This window comes from Gambusia affinis, linkage group LG05 (assembly GCF_019740435.1).
Source record: "Gambusia affinis linkage group LG05, SWU_Gaff_1.0, whole genome shotgun sequence".
Classification (NCBI taxonomy): domain Eukaryota; kingdom Metazoa; phylum Chordata; class Actinopteri; order Cyprinodontiformes; family Poeciliidae; genus Gambusia; species Gambusia affinis.
This window is the reverse complement of record NC_057872.1, coordinates 29,969,803-29,985,990: the sequence shown is the minus strand read 5'-3', so window position 1 is coordinate 29,985,990 and position 16,188 is coordinate 29,969,803. Positions and strand designations below refer to the sequence as shown.

The 16,188-nt window shown below is 37.9% G+C and overlaps 3 protein-coding genes across 5 annotated transcripts; 1 reads left to right on the top strand and 2 right to left on the bottom strand.

The window, feature by feature from the left end:
• The first annotated feature begins 241 nt into the window (after positions 1-241).
• Positions 242-6,788, top strand: LOC122831824 (transmembrane protein 176A-like). The gene is made up of 7 exons (XM_044118326.1): positions 242-384; positions 2,114-2,363; positions 2,461-2,577; positions 3,673-3,729; positions 4,719-4,928; positions 5,760-5,882; positions 6,092-6,788. Exons 2-7 carry the CDS (start codon positions 2,187-2,189, stop codon positions 6,146-6,148), a joined length of 741 nt encoding a protein of 246 aa, XP_043974261.1. The 5' UTR covers positions 242-384; positions 2,114-2,186; the 3' UTR covers positions 6,149-6,788.
• Positions 4,956-10,582, bottom strand: LOC122831826 (high affinity immunoglobulin epsilon receptor subunit beta-like). Of its 3 annotated transcripts, none has more exons than XM_044118328.1 (8): positions 10,217-10,582; positions 10,042-10,152; positions 9,222-9,278; positions 8,492-8,662; positions 8,246-8,365; positions 7,157-7,919; positions 6,799-6,898; positions 4,956-5,862 (listed from the first exon to the last, which is right to left on the bottom strand). In XM_044118328.1, exons 1-6 carry the CDS (start codon positions 10,307-10,309, stop codon positions 7,857-7,859), a joined length of 615 nt encoding a protein of 204 aa, XP_043974263.1. In that variant the 5' UTR covers positions 10,310-10,582; the 3' UTR covers positions 4,956-5,862; positions 6,799-6,898; positions 7,157-7,856. The 3 variants fall into 3 exon arrangements, with proteins under 3 accessions (XP_043974263.1, XP_043974265.1, XP_043974264.1); XM_044118330.1 differs by having other exon boundaries at positions 7,157-7,916; XM_044118329.1 differs by having other exon boundaries at positions 4,959-5,862; positions 6,799-6,953.
• A 168-nt stretch (positions 10,583-10,750) lies between these two features.
• LOC122831825 lies at positions 10,751-14,809 on the bottom strand. Its single transcript, XM_044118327.1, has 7 exons — positions 14,629-14,809; positions 13,375-13,433; positions 13,160-13,217; positions 13,031-13,087; positions 12,824-12,964; positions 12,242-12,364; positions 10,751-11,745 (listed from the first exon to the last, which is right to left on the bottom strand). The coding sequence occupies exons 1-7, from the start codon at positions 14,803-14,805 to the stop codon at positions 11,668-11,670; spliced, it is 693 nt and encodes a 230-aa protein (XP_043974262.1). The 5' UTR covers positions 14,806-14,809; the 3' UTR covers positions 10,751-11,667.
• Between the last annotated feature and the right edge of the window lie 1,379 nt (positions 14,810-16,188).

Genomic DNA, 16,188 nt, shown 5'->3' with positions numbered 1-16,188 from the left:
AATGTGCTATACAAATAAACTTGATTGATTAATCAAGCATTTATTTTCACTTTTTGATGATTAAATCATTTTTTAATTTAATTTATACATTAATAGGAGTATTTTCACAATGCTGGGCTTAAAAACATCTTGTTTCTTCTTTCTGATTGCTCTGGATGTCATGTTTTATGACAGGCGTATTTATTAGCTCAGGGTATTTCTCCACTTCCTTATGGCTTCCCAGTAGGAGGAGGAGATGACAGGTTGGTAATGTTGACCCGACACTCCTGAGTCAACTGTTCTTCACGTCGCTTCAACCCAACCATCACTCTTTTCCTTTGTAAAAGAAGACCAGGCTGGTTTTTTTCCTTTTTGGATTCCCTGATGTTGAACTGGATCTAAGTGGTGAGTCTCTGTGGAATAAGTCTGCCGCAAAAAAAATTTGTTTAAATTTACTTTTTAGTCAAACTATAAAGCAAATAAATCAAAGTATATTGTAATGACGTAGAAAGCAAAATGCGTGACTCTTTTGTTTGACTAGTGTGAGGCCTGACTCACCGATACACAAGAAACATCAGCTGCTTTGGACAGGAAAATAATATTCTGGTCCATGTAAACGAGATATAGCCTAAGGTTAAGAATAGCTTGTTTGGCCAAACATTGGACCGGATCACGTTGCTGTAAAACTACCATAAACCCCTCTTTATGCAGGATTATTCTACTGTTATAGACTCTGGATCCAAACTGGGTCATCTAAAGAACAATATCCCAAACAAGGAAGCAAATCTACAGCAGAATGACTGAAAAACATAAAATCAAGATGTTGCAATGGCCCAATCAAAGTCCAGATCTCAGTCTGAGTAAGTGCTGGGCTGAAAGCTAAAGCCTGCAGTTATTTACAGACAAAAAGTGTTGGTTCCTTTTCGTCAAATTAAATATTATTTGCTCACCACTTCATATTTCAGACTTTGACCCAAGGAGAGAAATTTTTACCTTTGAGTGATCTTTGTTGTGGAAAAAACTTTTTCTAGGAGTTATCTCAGATAAAAGGGTTTTCAATTGATTAATGTAAAAACATTCTGATTTATGATTTGCTAAGCAAATAGTTGAGGTTTAATCTGTATTATCCCACCGTCCATCTGAGTGTGGATTTGCAGACATGGTGTGGACTAAACGTATGTTCATTTCTATATCACTGTATTAAAATAAAATCTATTTAATCTACATTTCTGCAAGAATTCAGCAGTTCACTACAGCGTCCTGAAAGATCAAAGCTTCAACTGAGGCTTCAGCTGTTTGGATGCTAACCTTCCAGCTTCCTGCAAAAGAGTTTTGAACTTTAAAGGGGCAGTATCATGTAAAATTGACTTCTTGTGCTTTACATCATTATTCCCTCATCAAAACCACACCTGAAGTATTGCCTTGATTCTTTCATGCATATCTGAGAAATCCCTTAAACTGCATGGCAGCCATTCAGCTTTGCTAAACGCCTGGGTGGACCTAGCCCCGCCTCCAAGGACGCAGCTCCTCCTCTGAGTTGCAGTTTCTAACCTTCCAAGCTTCCCACCTCGCAGATTTTTTATTTCATTTAACTTTTATTTAACCAGGTGATTAATCAGGAACAAATTCTTACTTACAATAACACTTTACAGTAAACTGCAAACATTAGCAAGAAAACTTTACAGACACAAAGGCATGGGATAAAATTAACATTAAAATTTAAACTGAAACACGTGCAAGTTTCAGACAGCATCTTTAAAATACCTGCACCCACTCAGCTCCTTCAGACTAGTCAGCAGCAATTAGCAAACACCTGGTGGAACTCGTTATAGGAGCTGCTTCTCAGTGCAACGCTGTTAAAGGGTTAATAGAGGAGCCATGTTGTGTTGACTTCCTGAGGGCGGAGTTTCAGCAAGAGCGGGAGGTTTTAAAGAGACAAAGGCCCAATTTCAAGGAGTTAAATTACAAAGTCAAGTTCCTGTTTAGTCATATTTTAATACATATAGCATTTTCATCACAAGTGAAGGTAATGCAATTACTTGATTGTATAAAATGTGGCTGGGAAATACATAACACTGGCCCTTTAAGAATGAACAGTTCTTAGAACCATTTCATTTTGTTTCTCAAATTATAGGCTGGAGACATCATCACCAAACTCCTCCGTCGTCTTGCTGTACCTCTGGTTTGCTTCTCAGCCATCAGGGAAGATGTCGGTGACCATAACGAGAAATGACGGGGTCACGGTTTTTACGGTGCAGTCCGACCCGCGGAGCCGCTGGCCTCTGGTGTGTCAGATGCTGAAGAGCCTTTGCTACAGTCCGCTGTGCTGCTCTCTGTCTCCCCCCGTGAGGAAGAGCCAGGGAACGTCCTTCTCAGTCCTTGGCGTGAGTTTCAACTTCAGGTTCTGGTTGAGCTGTTGCTTTGCGTTAATGGAAGCGGACTCGCACAACACCCGTCCCCTCTGTGCTTTGTCCTTCACAGGCCATGCAGATAATGATCGGACTGCTCAATCTGGGCTTAGGCGGAACCCTCCGCATCAGTCCAGACACTTACTGGCTGCTGAATGAGTCTGAGTTTTCCTTCTGGTTGGGAGCGCTGGTGAGCAACCTGCTGCCGGGTTAATCATAAAGTGTTAAAGCAGAAGAGCAGATGTTGTTTTGACGTCACTGGTAAAGTCAACTATTTTAACTTTATTGCTGATTTGACAGCATATCATAAAGCGGATGCACAGAGTTTACACAGGGTGTGATTCTGCACTAGCTGTTAAAAACTCTGTGAGCAAAATTTTGTCAAATAATCAGCTAATGTCAAGAAAACACATTTCTGCAATTGCAGTGTGTCCATTAAATAAGAAATGCAATAAAAATCAAACGTGAATAAGTTTTACTCATTAGAAAACATGCCACGCCTCAATCCTTCTCCTACTTCCTGTGGTCTTCTTCTTCATGGTCTGCGCCAGTGGCAGGATTCTGTTGCTCACAGTTTTGTGGTCAGCTAGAAGTTGTGTTTCAACTGAAAGGCACAATTTGACATTTTGAAAATAAATTCACTGAATAGAAACACCAAATTGCCCACCAGTTTTCTGATAAGTTTTGGCACTAGGATAAAGTTTGTTTTTTTATGCAAACATTTTCTTAACGTCATACAAGTCACATGATCAACAACCAGATGTTTTTAATGACACAAACCATGAAGATAAAGACGACAGGAAGTGGTCAGAGGATGATAGCAAGGCATGTTTTTTAATGACTTCGTATTTTTAAAATTTAATTTTGCACAATGCTATGGTCAGTGGAAATGCTGCTATTATTTATAAGGGCTGCAACATTTGGAAAACATGAATTTGAGATGCAGCTGTTGAAAGTTATGATGCAGATATCAGCGTTAGTCCCTTTGAAATTCAGGATTTGGTTCCTAAATTAGAGGTTCATCTAGAAAAGAGAATATTATGAAGCAAACTCATGGGAAGGTCTTCCATCCTACACTACACTGATGCAGTAATTCATGGAGCCCCAACCAAACTACTCATGGAAATATTCAAATGTTTTAGAAACCTGGCATTTTTGTTTTCAAAAAAATAATCATTTTTTCATCTTATGCAGTGTTCTAATCTTCTGAGACAAAAATAAATCAAGATATTGCTCTTTGATGATAAAACTGACCTTTATTGTTTTTGGTTCCTCCTTTTCGTAGTTCATCACTTTTGGATTGATGTGTGTTTTATCTGAGAAGTTCCCAAGCCTGTGCCTGGTGAGTCGTTCAAACTTTATGAAACTGACAGCAAACATTCAGGAAATTTACACTGCTAGCTTGTTTAATCTGAAGAAGTTGTTATTGACAAAAAGTGTTGCACATATTGGAGTAACATTAATAATGTTCCTCTGTTTAGTTATATTAATATTCAAACTGTTTTATAGAAGTAACAAAATACAACCGAAACACAAAAAGGGCCATAATAGTGATAATCAATGTTTCTCAGGCCACGTGGGTGAAGATTTAAAAATGTTTTAGTTGTAGTGCACAGATGGACACTAGGTGGTGCTGGAGAAGCAGCTTTTGAAATATTTTTTTATTTGTGGGTGAAAATTAAATTTTTTCTAGTTGCAGTTTTTCTGTTTTATAATCCCGTCAGAGACTCAGAGGCCGGTGAGTCTTTCTCTACGACGGGAGCAGAAACTGGGTTGGATTTTTGTTTTCATGAGAAAATGGGGGGGGGACTGGGAAAAACTGAGAAATAAAAATGTGCAAAAATAATAGTAGCAAAAATCATAAATTTTACATTCAGTTTTTTTTATTTCATCATTACAATTTAAAATTAATTTTCTGACTTATTTTCTGAAAAGCTTGTGAACGGTTCACACATAAACAAATTCCTCCAGTAAAGTTTCTTTTAATCTACTTACTGGTTACAGTTTTCAAACTTTTTATTTCCTCAAAGCTGGGATTTGTAAAATTATTGTTCTTCTTGTTTTGTTGTTACTTTATAACCTGCTATTTTACTGTCATTTGTTTAATATTTTATGGATGTTTGTGTTGCCACTTGTTTGTCATAAATAGTAAAATAAACTTTCCAAACTTGCAGTAATGTTTATTATTTCAAATATTGGTGAATAAAACAGTGGTTAGGTTTATTTTAAGAAGTCATAACTGTTTTATATTGGTATATTTTATTTAAATTTGTGAAACTTATTAATGTTTTAAGTGAAAACTTTAGTTTGAGTCTTAATCTTGTGATGCAGGTCGTCCTGAATGTGATGCTGAACTTGGCCGGAGTTGGTTTCGCCATCGCAGCCATCGTGCTCTACAGCATCTACATTTCACACCTTGATATCGGGTGGTATTGCTCCGACTTCAGGTCCTACTCCGGCTACCCCACCCAAACTCCACCTTCACAGAGAGAAAGCAAATTTTTCCGGCAGCTCTGTCTGGAAGGCAATTTGTTGTTTCAGGTGAGCGAGATGAAAAAGCCACCAGGAAGGTTAAATATGGCTGCATTTTAATTACAAATGTGTGCAAATCTTTGTTAATTTTCTCCTAAGGGTGATAAAACACAATTACACAACTGTGGTACTTTTATTAAATGAGAAATTAAATTACAATCACACATGAATAAGTTTGTTCAAGCGAAATCAAGAACCTGGATGCGTGACGCAAAGAAAGAAAGAAAAAACGTTTTCGTTGCGGTTTTGCAAGACAAACCAAATTTGATGAGGCTGAAAAATCCACGCCAGCACAAAAACGTTTATTGAAAAAGTGAGTTTTTATAAATTTACTTGTTTGTATTAAGTAAGTTTATTTTGTATTTTCACTGCCAAACTTAATATTTCTAATATAAATTTGCTTATTGGAAACGTGGCAATTTTGAACAATTCTTGTTTTTCAATTAAAAATGAGAATTGGAAACACTTTCTTTGCGTCACGCGAGTCACATGATCAACAGCCGGATGTCACTACTGGAGAAGACGACGACAGGAAGTTGGAGGACGATGGCGCAGCATGTTTTTAATAACTTATCATGTGAACAAATTTATTCACACGTGATTTTAATTCTGTTTCTTATTTAATGGAAATGCTGCAATAGCAAAATTGTGTTTGTTTTGACATTTGTAATGGAAACCCAGCTAATATCGTTCATGCTAACCCCAACGGGCCGTCAGGATAACCTGCTGGTAACCAGTTGCTAACTGGACAAATTTAGGTGATGTTTGGAAACAAATATTGATAAAGCAGCAGTCCACTCAACACAAAGCCGTTGTGAGAATGTTTTGTGGTCCGATCAGGTGCTCCTGATAGGACTGAACGTTCTGCTGATCGTCCTGTCCATCATGGAGCTCTGCGTCGCCGTCAGCGCCGTCGTCCTCAGCATCAAGACTCTGAGGAACTCTGTGCAGGAGGAAAACACGGTCAGTCCACACAAACTAAACCAGTTAGTCACTTTACAATTAAACAAGAAGAAAACAGGCAAACTGGAACCAGCAGCTGCTTCTGTGTTTGAGATGTAAAGATAAAAGATGAACTGGAAGAAAACAGGAGCGAATCGGATCGGGATTTTCTCGTTGTGTGTTAGAGTTCTTTATATTCTGACACTTTTTCTCTGCTGTTTTTTCATCAGAATGCTGAAAACACCAAACCACTGCTGGAAGAGTTCGCCTCTCATTCTGCAGCCTGATGACCTTTAAACCTCCTTTAAACAAAAAACAGACAAAACTTTAAATGTTAAAAGTAAAAGCTGATGTTTTTCTTTTCTTTATAACTTCACTCTTGTGTTTGTAGAAGATAAAAAACAGTGTCATATGATACATTTTGATCCTTCTTGTTGACAGAACCGCATTATATTTCTGTATTTCTCTACCTATCCTCTTTAGAGCACTCCGACCAGGAAGTGCAGATATCCTGGGACTGATTTCCTGCCCTGCAGAGTTAATGATTAGCTGCAGTGAAATAAACCTGCTGGGATGAAGTTTTTGTAATGATCATTCTGTCTGTGCTATCCTAATTAAAAACACTGCATGTATTGTAAAATAAAGATTCATGTACCTCAATCTGCATAAATGTATGTTCATTTATAATCTTTTTATTTTCTATGAAGTCTTTTGTCATTTTTAGATTTACATTTTTGTGTGGGTTTAATGCACAAACGTCTCGAGATGATTCTAATTCTGAAAAATAGTTTTTATGGAACATAAACCATGTTTGAAAATGAATAAATGATAAAAAGAGACATTAAAATAGCTTTGATTGTTTCTTTGTTTGTCAGGAATCTGATAGTCATACAAGATTTTCAGAATATGTTAAATTTGCAATCTTTCTAATATTCACCCTTTTTATGTGTGACCTCTGTGGTTCTGGTGGTTCTCTTAGGATGGCAATGAATGACAGGAGCTCAAGCTGGCATCAGTTGTTTTCTTTAATTCACCATCTGTATTTCACACATGGGCATCGAGGTAAAGTCAGTCTCTAGCATAAACATGCTCCTGCAAGGAGGAGCCACAATGTTAACGTGGGAAATTCCCGCCACACTTTCTCACGAACTAAACATTTCTAAAACGCAACAAAAACAATATAATAGCAAAACAGTGTGACCTACATAAAACATATTTCAATAATATGCAAAAACGAAAACCATAAACATATTTTATATATAATATTTCTTTATAACATTGCAGAGACACGTTACCTCGACAGTGATCCTCATGGCGCTGAGGATTACCCATAATACCCCGCTCTTTCTAGGGTGAATGTAATACTCCATTAAACCAGCAGATGGTGCATTTTAGCAGGATTTAACCTGAACCATTTTAACTATGTTACATATGCAAATATTAAATATGAATACAAAGTGAATCCAGAGTGATGAAAAAATGTGAAAACTGTCAGTGCTAGCTGGGTCAGTGTTTCTTCATGGGAGCACAGAACAAAAGAATGAAAGAAAATGGAGCAACATTTTATTGTTTAATGTATTAAATGAACCAAAGAGTTACTTTGGACTCCAGAGCTTCTCATTCCAGAACCCTGATCCAGAAAAGATAAAAACTGATATTATCTGAATACAGCTGAAGCTAAAAGTGCAGCACTTTAATTTTTAATCCATTGTTAAAGTTAAACTGTGAAGGTAAAAACATGTCTGCATTCTGCAGGACTTGATCTCAGCCAGACGTTCACCAACCTGATCCATCCACTTTTCTTCCAATATTTCTCCTTTTCTGTCAGTTTTTGTCAAAAATACAATAAATAAATCAGTAACCTAAGTAATTAGTTACATTTTATAATTTACTGTCAGTCAATAATTGAAAGTAGAGAGTTATTGTCTACTGTGCTGTGTTACTATTTGTGGCACTGATTGCTTTGCAGCGCTGTCTGCTGAAGTATGGATGGTTTCAGGCACCAGGACTGATGAGAAGGATTTCCTTCAAATCTTCTTTACAAACGTTGTCAACCTGCTGACACAGAAATGTTGCACAATAAATAATAATATGGGTAAAGTGAAGGATTTACATCTTACAACAGAACTGATTAAGAAATACAACTTATTTGAAGTCCATCTTGGTGTGGGCTTCCAGGTTGCTAGGTAACAGTGCAGGGCCTGCTGATTTGTGTGGTTACATACCGGAGGTTTTTAAAACGGTAAACACTTGAACGTCTTGCCAAAAAATGGCAGGGTGTTTTTTTAAAGTGCTCAGACTGTTTTTAGAAGCAGTTGAGACTCAAACTGAAGCATGAAAACGTGCAAAATGTGAGTTTTAATAATAGGTCCCCAATATTTTACCTCTTCCTCCTTCACCTCACCAGTCAGGAACCCGATGCCAAGAGCAGCAAAAGAAATACTGACAACCAACAGCAGAACAGCCAGGAGAATCAAGGCTCTGTCCAGAGACGTCAGCAAGTCCTGGTGGAAAAACCAGAAGAGACAAAGAAAACGGATTCTTTTCTTCAGGACATGCAGCTGAACCGCTGACCTCACAGTGCCGTGTGGAGATCACAAACTCCTCCTTTTACACCTGGACCTGCTCACCTGATCGAAGGCGGCCACGTTTCTGCAGCTGTCGTCGTAGCGATCGGGATCAGAACCGGAGCGGTCACAAACCCAGAGCAGAGAGGAGTCGTTCAGGTCGATGGCGTACAACACGATGCCAGTGATGGAGAAGATCACACCAACAATGTTCAGGAACACAGAGAAGCCAACCTGGAAAAAGAGATTTCAACCCAAATTCAACAAACTGCAATCCATAGAACTGTGACTATAATAATAATAATAATAATAATAATAATAATAATAATAATAATAATAATAATAATAATAATAATAATAATAATATATTATAATATATTATAATATAATAATAATATTAATATTAATAACATAATAATAATATAATAATAATAATAATATAATAATAATAATGATAATAATTATTATTATTAATAATAATATTAATTAATTGTTAATTAATTAATAATAATTAATTAATTATTATTAACAATTTGTTATTATATTATTATTATTATTATTATTATTATTATTATTATTATTATTATTATCCTCAACATGAGGTTTTGCTTTAGGTTACTTTTAACCAGTTTACATCATTTGTGCGGTTTTAGAAACACAGTAAACTACATAAAGTAGGAAAATATTCTAAAATGAAATGAAAAAGCAAAACATTCAAGGAGTCGTAAACTTTCTTACAGACTCTGTGAATGTGATGTTATCAGGTTTCTTAACTATTGACGGTTTCACTCACCAAGCAGGAAGAAGGGAACCGACCAGCTACAACCGTCATGATTCCTGTTAGGATGAACTGACAAGAAACAAAATTCACAACTTCAGTAACAAGAAATTACAAACATGAAACCCAGAAATTCTTAATAAACCTGAACGACGGCGTCCAAAACAAGGAGCACATTTATGCCAAGAAACGTGAACATTTGAGATTAATCTGAACAATTTCCTGAAACAACAAAGTCTGAGTTTGAAAAGTCAAGAATGTGAAAGAAAAAATACTGTAAAATTTTAAGATAAAAAAAGAAAACTTTTTATGTAGAAAACTTTTGACTTTTTCAAGTTTCCAAAGCCAAACATGTTCAACTGTTGAACTCTGAGATTAATCTCAACATTTCTTACTTTTCTCTAGCATTTTCTTTTTCCTTTTGGGGCTCATGAAGTTTGTTTCCAGAAAATTCTGAGTTTAATCTTAAAATTTCTGAGTTTCTCATTTTTGACTTTTCAAGCTCAGAAATGTTTTTGTTTTGTTAAAGGAAATTTCTGAGATTAATCTCAAATGAATGTGTTTAGTGGCATAAATTTACTCCTTCTCAGAAATTCCTGTGTTTTTCTGGCAGTAACTTTCTCCTCTTTTGTCCCGTCTACTCTGCCATCATAAGCTGACTGCTTAAACATGGCAGAAAGTAAAATCCTTTCAGATAATTAAGGCTTGTTTTTGGGAATATAAAGACATATTTAACAGTGTTTTGGTAGAGAGTTAAACTCAACTGGTTAAAAATAAAAAATGTGCTACATGCATCCCCTTGAAAGAAAGAAAGTTAACTATAAACTGTTTTTACCACAGCGCCCAACCAGTAAGCAGCTCCCAGGCTGGTAAAATCCCCCAGTCGGGTGCTTGTTCTTCCCGGTCCCAGGCCGATATTAAGCACACCCACCATGATCTGAACAGTCTGCAACAGAAACAAAACCATGATCCCTGTGTTAAGGTGAGGTTTTCCCCCCGGTTCCTCTCACCCCAGTAGCTGCAGCCCAGCAGGTCTGAACTCCCAGTTTCTTCAGGCAGCAGCAGCAGAGCGTCTTCAGGATCCGACACGGTGATGGAAACATGATCCCACCGCAGATTCTTCTTCCTCTGGATTAAAATCAGCAGAGATCTGGACTCACCTGGAGCGTGAGGCGGAAACGTTTCTGCAAAGGAATGTTTTAATCTAAAGAGAGTCAACAGAGTCACTGGTGCACCAGCAGGCCTATCAAATGCAAACATGTGAATAAACAGTCATGCTATTCTCTGATACTACAATCTAGAAAAGTTAAACTGATTTCTCAGCTTTTCTTTTACACACACAAAAAAATAAACATTTAGATTTGTTTTTCTCCCTTCACACATTTTAAAATCTACAAAAGTTCAAAATTGACTCAGCTTTGTGACTTTGCTAAAAGATAAAAAATGCTACGTAGCTGGAACAATAAAAGGGATTTTATAAAAATCCATTTCAAAATAATGTAAAGAAAAAGGCACAAACTGCAGTTTATCAAGATTTTTATTGATATTTTAATTTTTATCCAAGATAGCTTGATATCAAGTGAAACTGAGTCACTTAAACTAAATGTTTTTCACCAATTTCAGAAATTTGCAGTAAAATCTGAATAAAATGTGGAGCTGATAGATTTTGTGTGAATTTTTCAGATTTGTGAAAAACTGGAGGGACTTATAGATGTAATCTGGAGTCTAGATGCCACATGAAAAGCCAGGTGGGGCCAGATGTGGCCCCGGGGCCTTTGACATCTGGGACATATTGTAAGAACATATTTTTGGGTTGCTGCTTTGCAGCGTTTCTCAGTCCATGTGTGGGTTCCTTCACTCTGGATTCCTGCTGCCTTACCGTTAAACTCACTATAAACTGATCACATGCATATTTAAAAAGTGACTCCAAAATCATATATAGTTTCTGACACAAAGCTGCTAAAACTCACAACAAGAAATTATTAAATAAGTTGCATACAGTTAAAAATATTACAAACCAAAATTCAGGGTCTTTTTTTCTGAAATTCACAACAAACATGAACTCAGTTTGCATCACAAAATTGTGATCAAAAATTCTTGTACATTAAATATTAAATAATGTTTCAAAAGATCAGATTTAACTCATGTCTTCATTTTGAAAAGAAAACGGAGGAAAACTCCTGACCAGAACTTCCTCTGGTTCTGTTCACTGGAAACTGACCTCCTGGTGTGAAAGAGGAAGATCAGCTTCATGAAAAACAACCCAGAGATTTCATGTCAGCAGTTTTCCACCCGACTTTCTGATCCGTTTCTCCCTTTTCTCAGCGTTTTCCGTCAGCTGATAACGATTCAAGAGGAAACACAGTTGGATTTTCTCTGATTTCACACATTATTGGTGTTTATAGCTGAAGTAACAATGGGAACCAACTGGTGCAGAACATCATGCATGTCGGCTCTGCGATCAGGTAGAAATGATGCAAATTTCATAGGGACCTTCTGTGATTCCTGGGTTGGTCGTCTGTTCTGGTTCACTGCAGCTCTGCAGGACAGAAGGAATCAAGTTCATCTGAAGGCCACAAGGCGGCGCAAAATACTTGGAGTCAGAAACACGAATAATCAACAAATGAAACATTAACCTTTTAATTGTTCAACATGTTGGTTAGAGTTTCATTTAAAATGGTGCAAAATAAATCAATTCTAACCAGGATGTTTTTAACTCGGCTATTTTAAAAATATGAGAAAAGTTTTAAATAAAAATGAAGTACAATAAATACTTGAAGTGAGAGTAAATTATGTAGATATTGCTTGATGTAAATTAGAAAATGTCCAGGCTGATAATGTTGTGCAGGTCTCTGAATTGTGTTCTTTAAAAACTTTACTTTGTTTGAAATCTGCTGATTTCTACCCTGAAAATAACATTTTAAAACCTGAATTACACATAAAACGTTCAAAGACATAAAGAAATAAAACAATTCGAATGCAGTCAGGATGTATTGATCATTAAAAAATATAACGAGATATATTTGATAATTTACCAGGTTTTCGTTTCTTTTGCAGCATGTCAGGACTTTTATTGTCAAAGCGAGAGCGCTGACGGCGACGCAGAGCTCCAGGGCCGACAGAGCGATCAACACGCCGCTGATGCCTTCAGAAAGAACCTGTGGACACATTTAACAACTTTGAGCTTTTATCCTTTTTTTATTTATTTGTCAGGATGGTCAGTAACTTTACACTTTGTCAATATTTTCCTCATTGTGTTTCAGAATTAATTCTTTTAGAATTTAAATTATTGTAAAGTAAAATAAGGATTTTAAGATAATGAGTGAAAGTAATACAGAAGTGTGAGCTCTTTGACTAGATGAGAAGTTTTTTTTCTCATATATTTTGAAATAATTATTTGGTTTAAATTGCAGCTTTAAGTTAAAACTCACAGTTTAAGATTAATGAATTCAAATGTTTAGACAATTTGTCTCCTGTTGTTAAATAAACTTCATAAACTTTAATTTCTGAGTAAAACCAACAAAACATTTTGCTGACTTAAATTTAATTTTTAAAGCAGCGTTCATTTTCAAGTTAAAGCAGCTTCTAGTGTTTTACAGTGTATTTGTAACTCTTACCCTGATTGGGAATTCATGATAATATGGACCATAAACTCTTCCACAGCCACTATAGTAACCAGATATATTGATGCTGTAGAGGAAAATGGCTCCAACGGCTCCAAAGATCCCAACAAAGTTCAGAAACATGTTGGGAAGAATCTGGAATGAGAGAATCAATCAGAACAACAAAAAGCCGATGAACCGTTTTGAAAATCACCCACTCACCAGATACAGACATGGCTTCTTCTCACACAGAATGCAAATGATGCCAATTACGGCAAACTGCGAAAGAAACAAAAGATAAATTACTGCTGTTCCCATTTGTTGCTATGGTGACGGTCTTTAATCTCTCACCAGACTTCCCGACCAAAAAGGACAACTGGGGACGACTGTTAGCTCACACCAGGATTCACTGTCAGAGATGGGGAGTAATTAGTTACATTTACTTCACTTTGTTGAAAAATGTACACCAGGAGTTGCTCTGCGGTACATTTTACTTCTACGGGAGTAAAGACATGTTGAGGCAGTAATACTCTTATTGTAGAACAACCTTTGGATGCTCTGCCCACCTGAAATGGAGGATGATTCCCAGGCTAATACTCAGCAGCCCAATCATGATGTGCAAAGTCTGTGAAAGAGAAAACACAGGAAGATTATAGACGATATTAAAGATTAAGATCTGCATCACATCATCTTGAGCTAATCCTGGGAGTCACTCACTGGGGGACATATAGGCCCCCCAACGTGATCTGGGTCTGCCCAGAGTCCCTTTCTATTGGGAACAAATGCTGCGGACCTCTGGTATTTATGCCACGCTCCCATGGGAGGATGTCACGACAGCAGGTGAGTTGTAAAACTGACAGACTGCTCAATAAATAACTTTTCTTCTTGGCTGACCTCTCCTCTCCACAGCGGACCAAAGCAAACCACAGATGAGGATAAATCTGTCAAACCACTCTCTACTCTATCCCACCTTTACTCATGAAGAAGATGCCAAAACCCCTAAACTCTTCCACCTGAGGGCCAGACCGAAGAACAGTCCACCATTTTCCAGTTGCGAACAATGACCCAACACTCAGACGAACTGAAGACTCACATACTTGGACGACCTGTGTAGTGTGGATTGTGCGTCTGCTCATTTCAATTTCTTGCACTCTAACGCTATTTCGTCCCACATATCCTGCAAGTCTCTATATTTTCTAATCTCTTCCAAAAGAAATTCTTGAAAATTTGGCTCCATCTCGTCCAGACGATGCAGTCTCTCAACAGATTGACCTTTGTGGGGACGTGTCTGGCAGATGGCCGTCCGCTTTGAGTCCACATTGAGTCTGACCCAAGTACCTGTGGACCAACGTGGGTGAAGGACACTTGAGGATGTGGGAGCTTTTGGACGGTGACTCTGACTGCTAACTACTGAAATGCACTCTGATGGTCATGATCTGGGGACAACAAAACAAAATCATCTGCAAGAAACAAAGATGAACCCAAGGCAGGTACAGTCCCTCCATAGCTGCACCTGGAGGTCCAACCCAACCCAGACAGGACTGGTGACGAGAGGCAGCCCTGACAACAAAATCCAATCCACACAGGCTGAGTGTGACTTTGTGCAGGGAACACGGATGCAGCTGTTGCTTTGGGTATGGAAGGACAGGATAGCTGCAGCACCCCAAACAAAAATACCTGAGAGACCATCATCCTAAGTCTTCATCAGTTCAAAACACACAGAGACAGAAAAACCAAACTAAAAACGATTTTGGTAAAATAAAAGCGATTAATTCACAAGTGAACCAAGCATTTTGGAAGAACATCAGTTTCTTGCTCACCCCAAGTACCAACAGGGAGGCTCTCTGGAGCCGCTTCATGTGTGGGGGCTCCGAACAGCCCCCCAGGCTGTGGCTGAGGGCCTTCAGGACCTGACACAGAGGAGGCAAGCGACCATTTGGGTCAGAAACCATCGTGAGGACAGTGACTCCGTCGGCTTTGCTCACAGTCACAGACATCGTTCCAGAGGCTGCAGACAGCAGAGTGGTGTGGAGGAACAGGAAATATATTCCAACTGGATCCAGTGGGAGGATCGATGGGTGGGATGAAGGTGGCACTGGTCACATGAGAGACCTAATATCTGCCTAATGTTTAATGAAGCAAAAGGAGGAAACTACATCCAATTGGTACAATTTGATTCTTAATAGAAACCAGGTATGAAAATCTTGGTTATGAAAATTAAAATTGGTGACTAATTCATCCTGAAAGTCAACATCAAACTTCACTTGCTTCCCTGTAACCTGCTTCCCTGTCCGGTGTTTGTACCAAAGTCATAGTTAATGAATACAAAACTTCATTTAGGGGAAGTTTTAAAAAAATCCCCCAAGTCAGTCATTAATTTTCTGATGCATTTGTTTTTACAATAAGTGATCAAATTGTTTAAACAGAAATTAGAAAACGTGTCGTGACCTGGAAAGTCCCACAGTGTTTGGGTTTCTTCTGGTGAGGAAGAAAAGCTTTGTGTCTTTGACTTTTTGTTTTTTTAGTGCCAGGAAGCACATTAAAAGTCTTTCCATGTCGAAGCTCATGGTTTCACTTGTTGGATACTGAACCTCTAAGCTAATCCCTAACAGGGCCTAAAAATAGCTCAAGGTGCATTCTGCAACTATAGAAACTGTGTTTGTAGAGGAAATACGGCTAAAATTAAAGCCTCGTGTTGGGAAATCGAAAGATTGTATCTCTAGGTTTTAAAGGTCTAGAGCAGGGGGGCCCAACGTGGGTCCTGGGGGGCCGGCATCCTGCATGTTTTAGTTCCCTCCCTGGTGGTATTAACAACCTTTCAGCTGGTCGATCTTCTTCTTAGGCCTTTAATGAACCATCATTGGATCCAGGTACGTTAAACCAGGGAGAACTAAAACATGCAGGATGCCGGCCCCCCAGGACCCACGTTGGGCCCCCCCTGGTCTAGGGGCTATAAAAGAGAGTCGGTGTTTATACTTATTAGGAAATCCTTCTACTGGCTTTGATTCCCCCCAGATCTTTAATATGTGCCTCCAGCCATGAAGAACTGAACCAGTTTATGGTTTTGAGCGTCTCGTCGCTGTTTCCTGTCAAAGGGACAAAACTTCAGCGTTTCTTATCCATAATTCTACAGAAGGAATCTTTGAATTACAGGTTCCCCAAAAATGAGTTTTTCTCGGGTTGGTGTCCAGAGCCAGACAGGAAGCTCAGCTTCACCGACACCAACCTGATGACCTGTGACATCATTATTCATTTTATTGGTTCTATTCTGACTTTTAGATTTTTAGTTTTACTTTAGTGTTCATGACCTTTTACCCAGTAGTTTAGTTGAGTGTTGTTAGCTTAGTGAGTATTTAACTGTAAAGCTGAATTAATTTTGT

Excerpts from the sequence above, each read along its gene's own strand:
- LOC122831824 (XM_044118326.1), top strand. The coding sequence starts at position 2,187 with ATGTCGGTGACCATAACGAGAAATGACGGGGTCACGGTTTTTACGGTG. Across the intron at positions 3,730-4,718 it reads AGTTCCCAAGCCTGTGCCTG|GTCGTCCTGAATGTGATGCT; the intron begins GTGAGTCGTTCA and ends CTTGTGATGCAG. Across the intron at positions 5,883-6,091 it reads CTGTGCAGGAGGAAAACACG|AATGCTGAAAACACCAAACC; the intron begins GTCAGTCCACAC and ends TTTTTTCATCAG.
- LOC122831825 (XM_044118327.1), bottom strand. The coding sequence starts at position 14,805 with ATGTCTGTGACTGTGAGCAAAGCCGACGGAGTCACTGTCCTCACGATG. Across the intron at positions 13,218-13,374 it reads GGAATCATCCTCCATTTCAG|TGAATCCTGGTGTGAGCTAA; the intron begins GTGGGCAGAGCA and ends CATCTCTGACAG. Across the intron at positions 12,365-12,823 it reads ATCATGAATTCCCAATCAGG|GTTCTTTCTGAAGGCATCAG; the intron begins GTAAGAGTTACA and ends ATGTGTCCACAG.
- LOC122831826 (XM_044118328.1), bottom strand. The coding sequence starts at position 10,309 with ATGTTTCCATCACCGTGTCGGATCCTGAAGACGCTCTGCTGCTGCTGC. Across the intron at positions 8,663-9,221 it reads GGTTCCCTTCTTCCTGCTTG|GTTGGCTTCTCTGTGTTCCT; the intron begins GTGAGTGAAACC and ends CTCTTTTTCCAG. Across the intron at positions 7,920-8,245 it reads GTGAGGTGAAGGAGGAAGAG|CAGGTTGACAACGTTTGTAA; the intron begins GTAAAATATTGG and ends TTTCTGTGTCAG.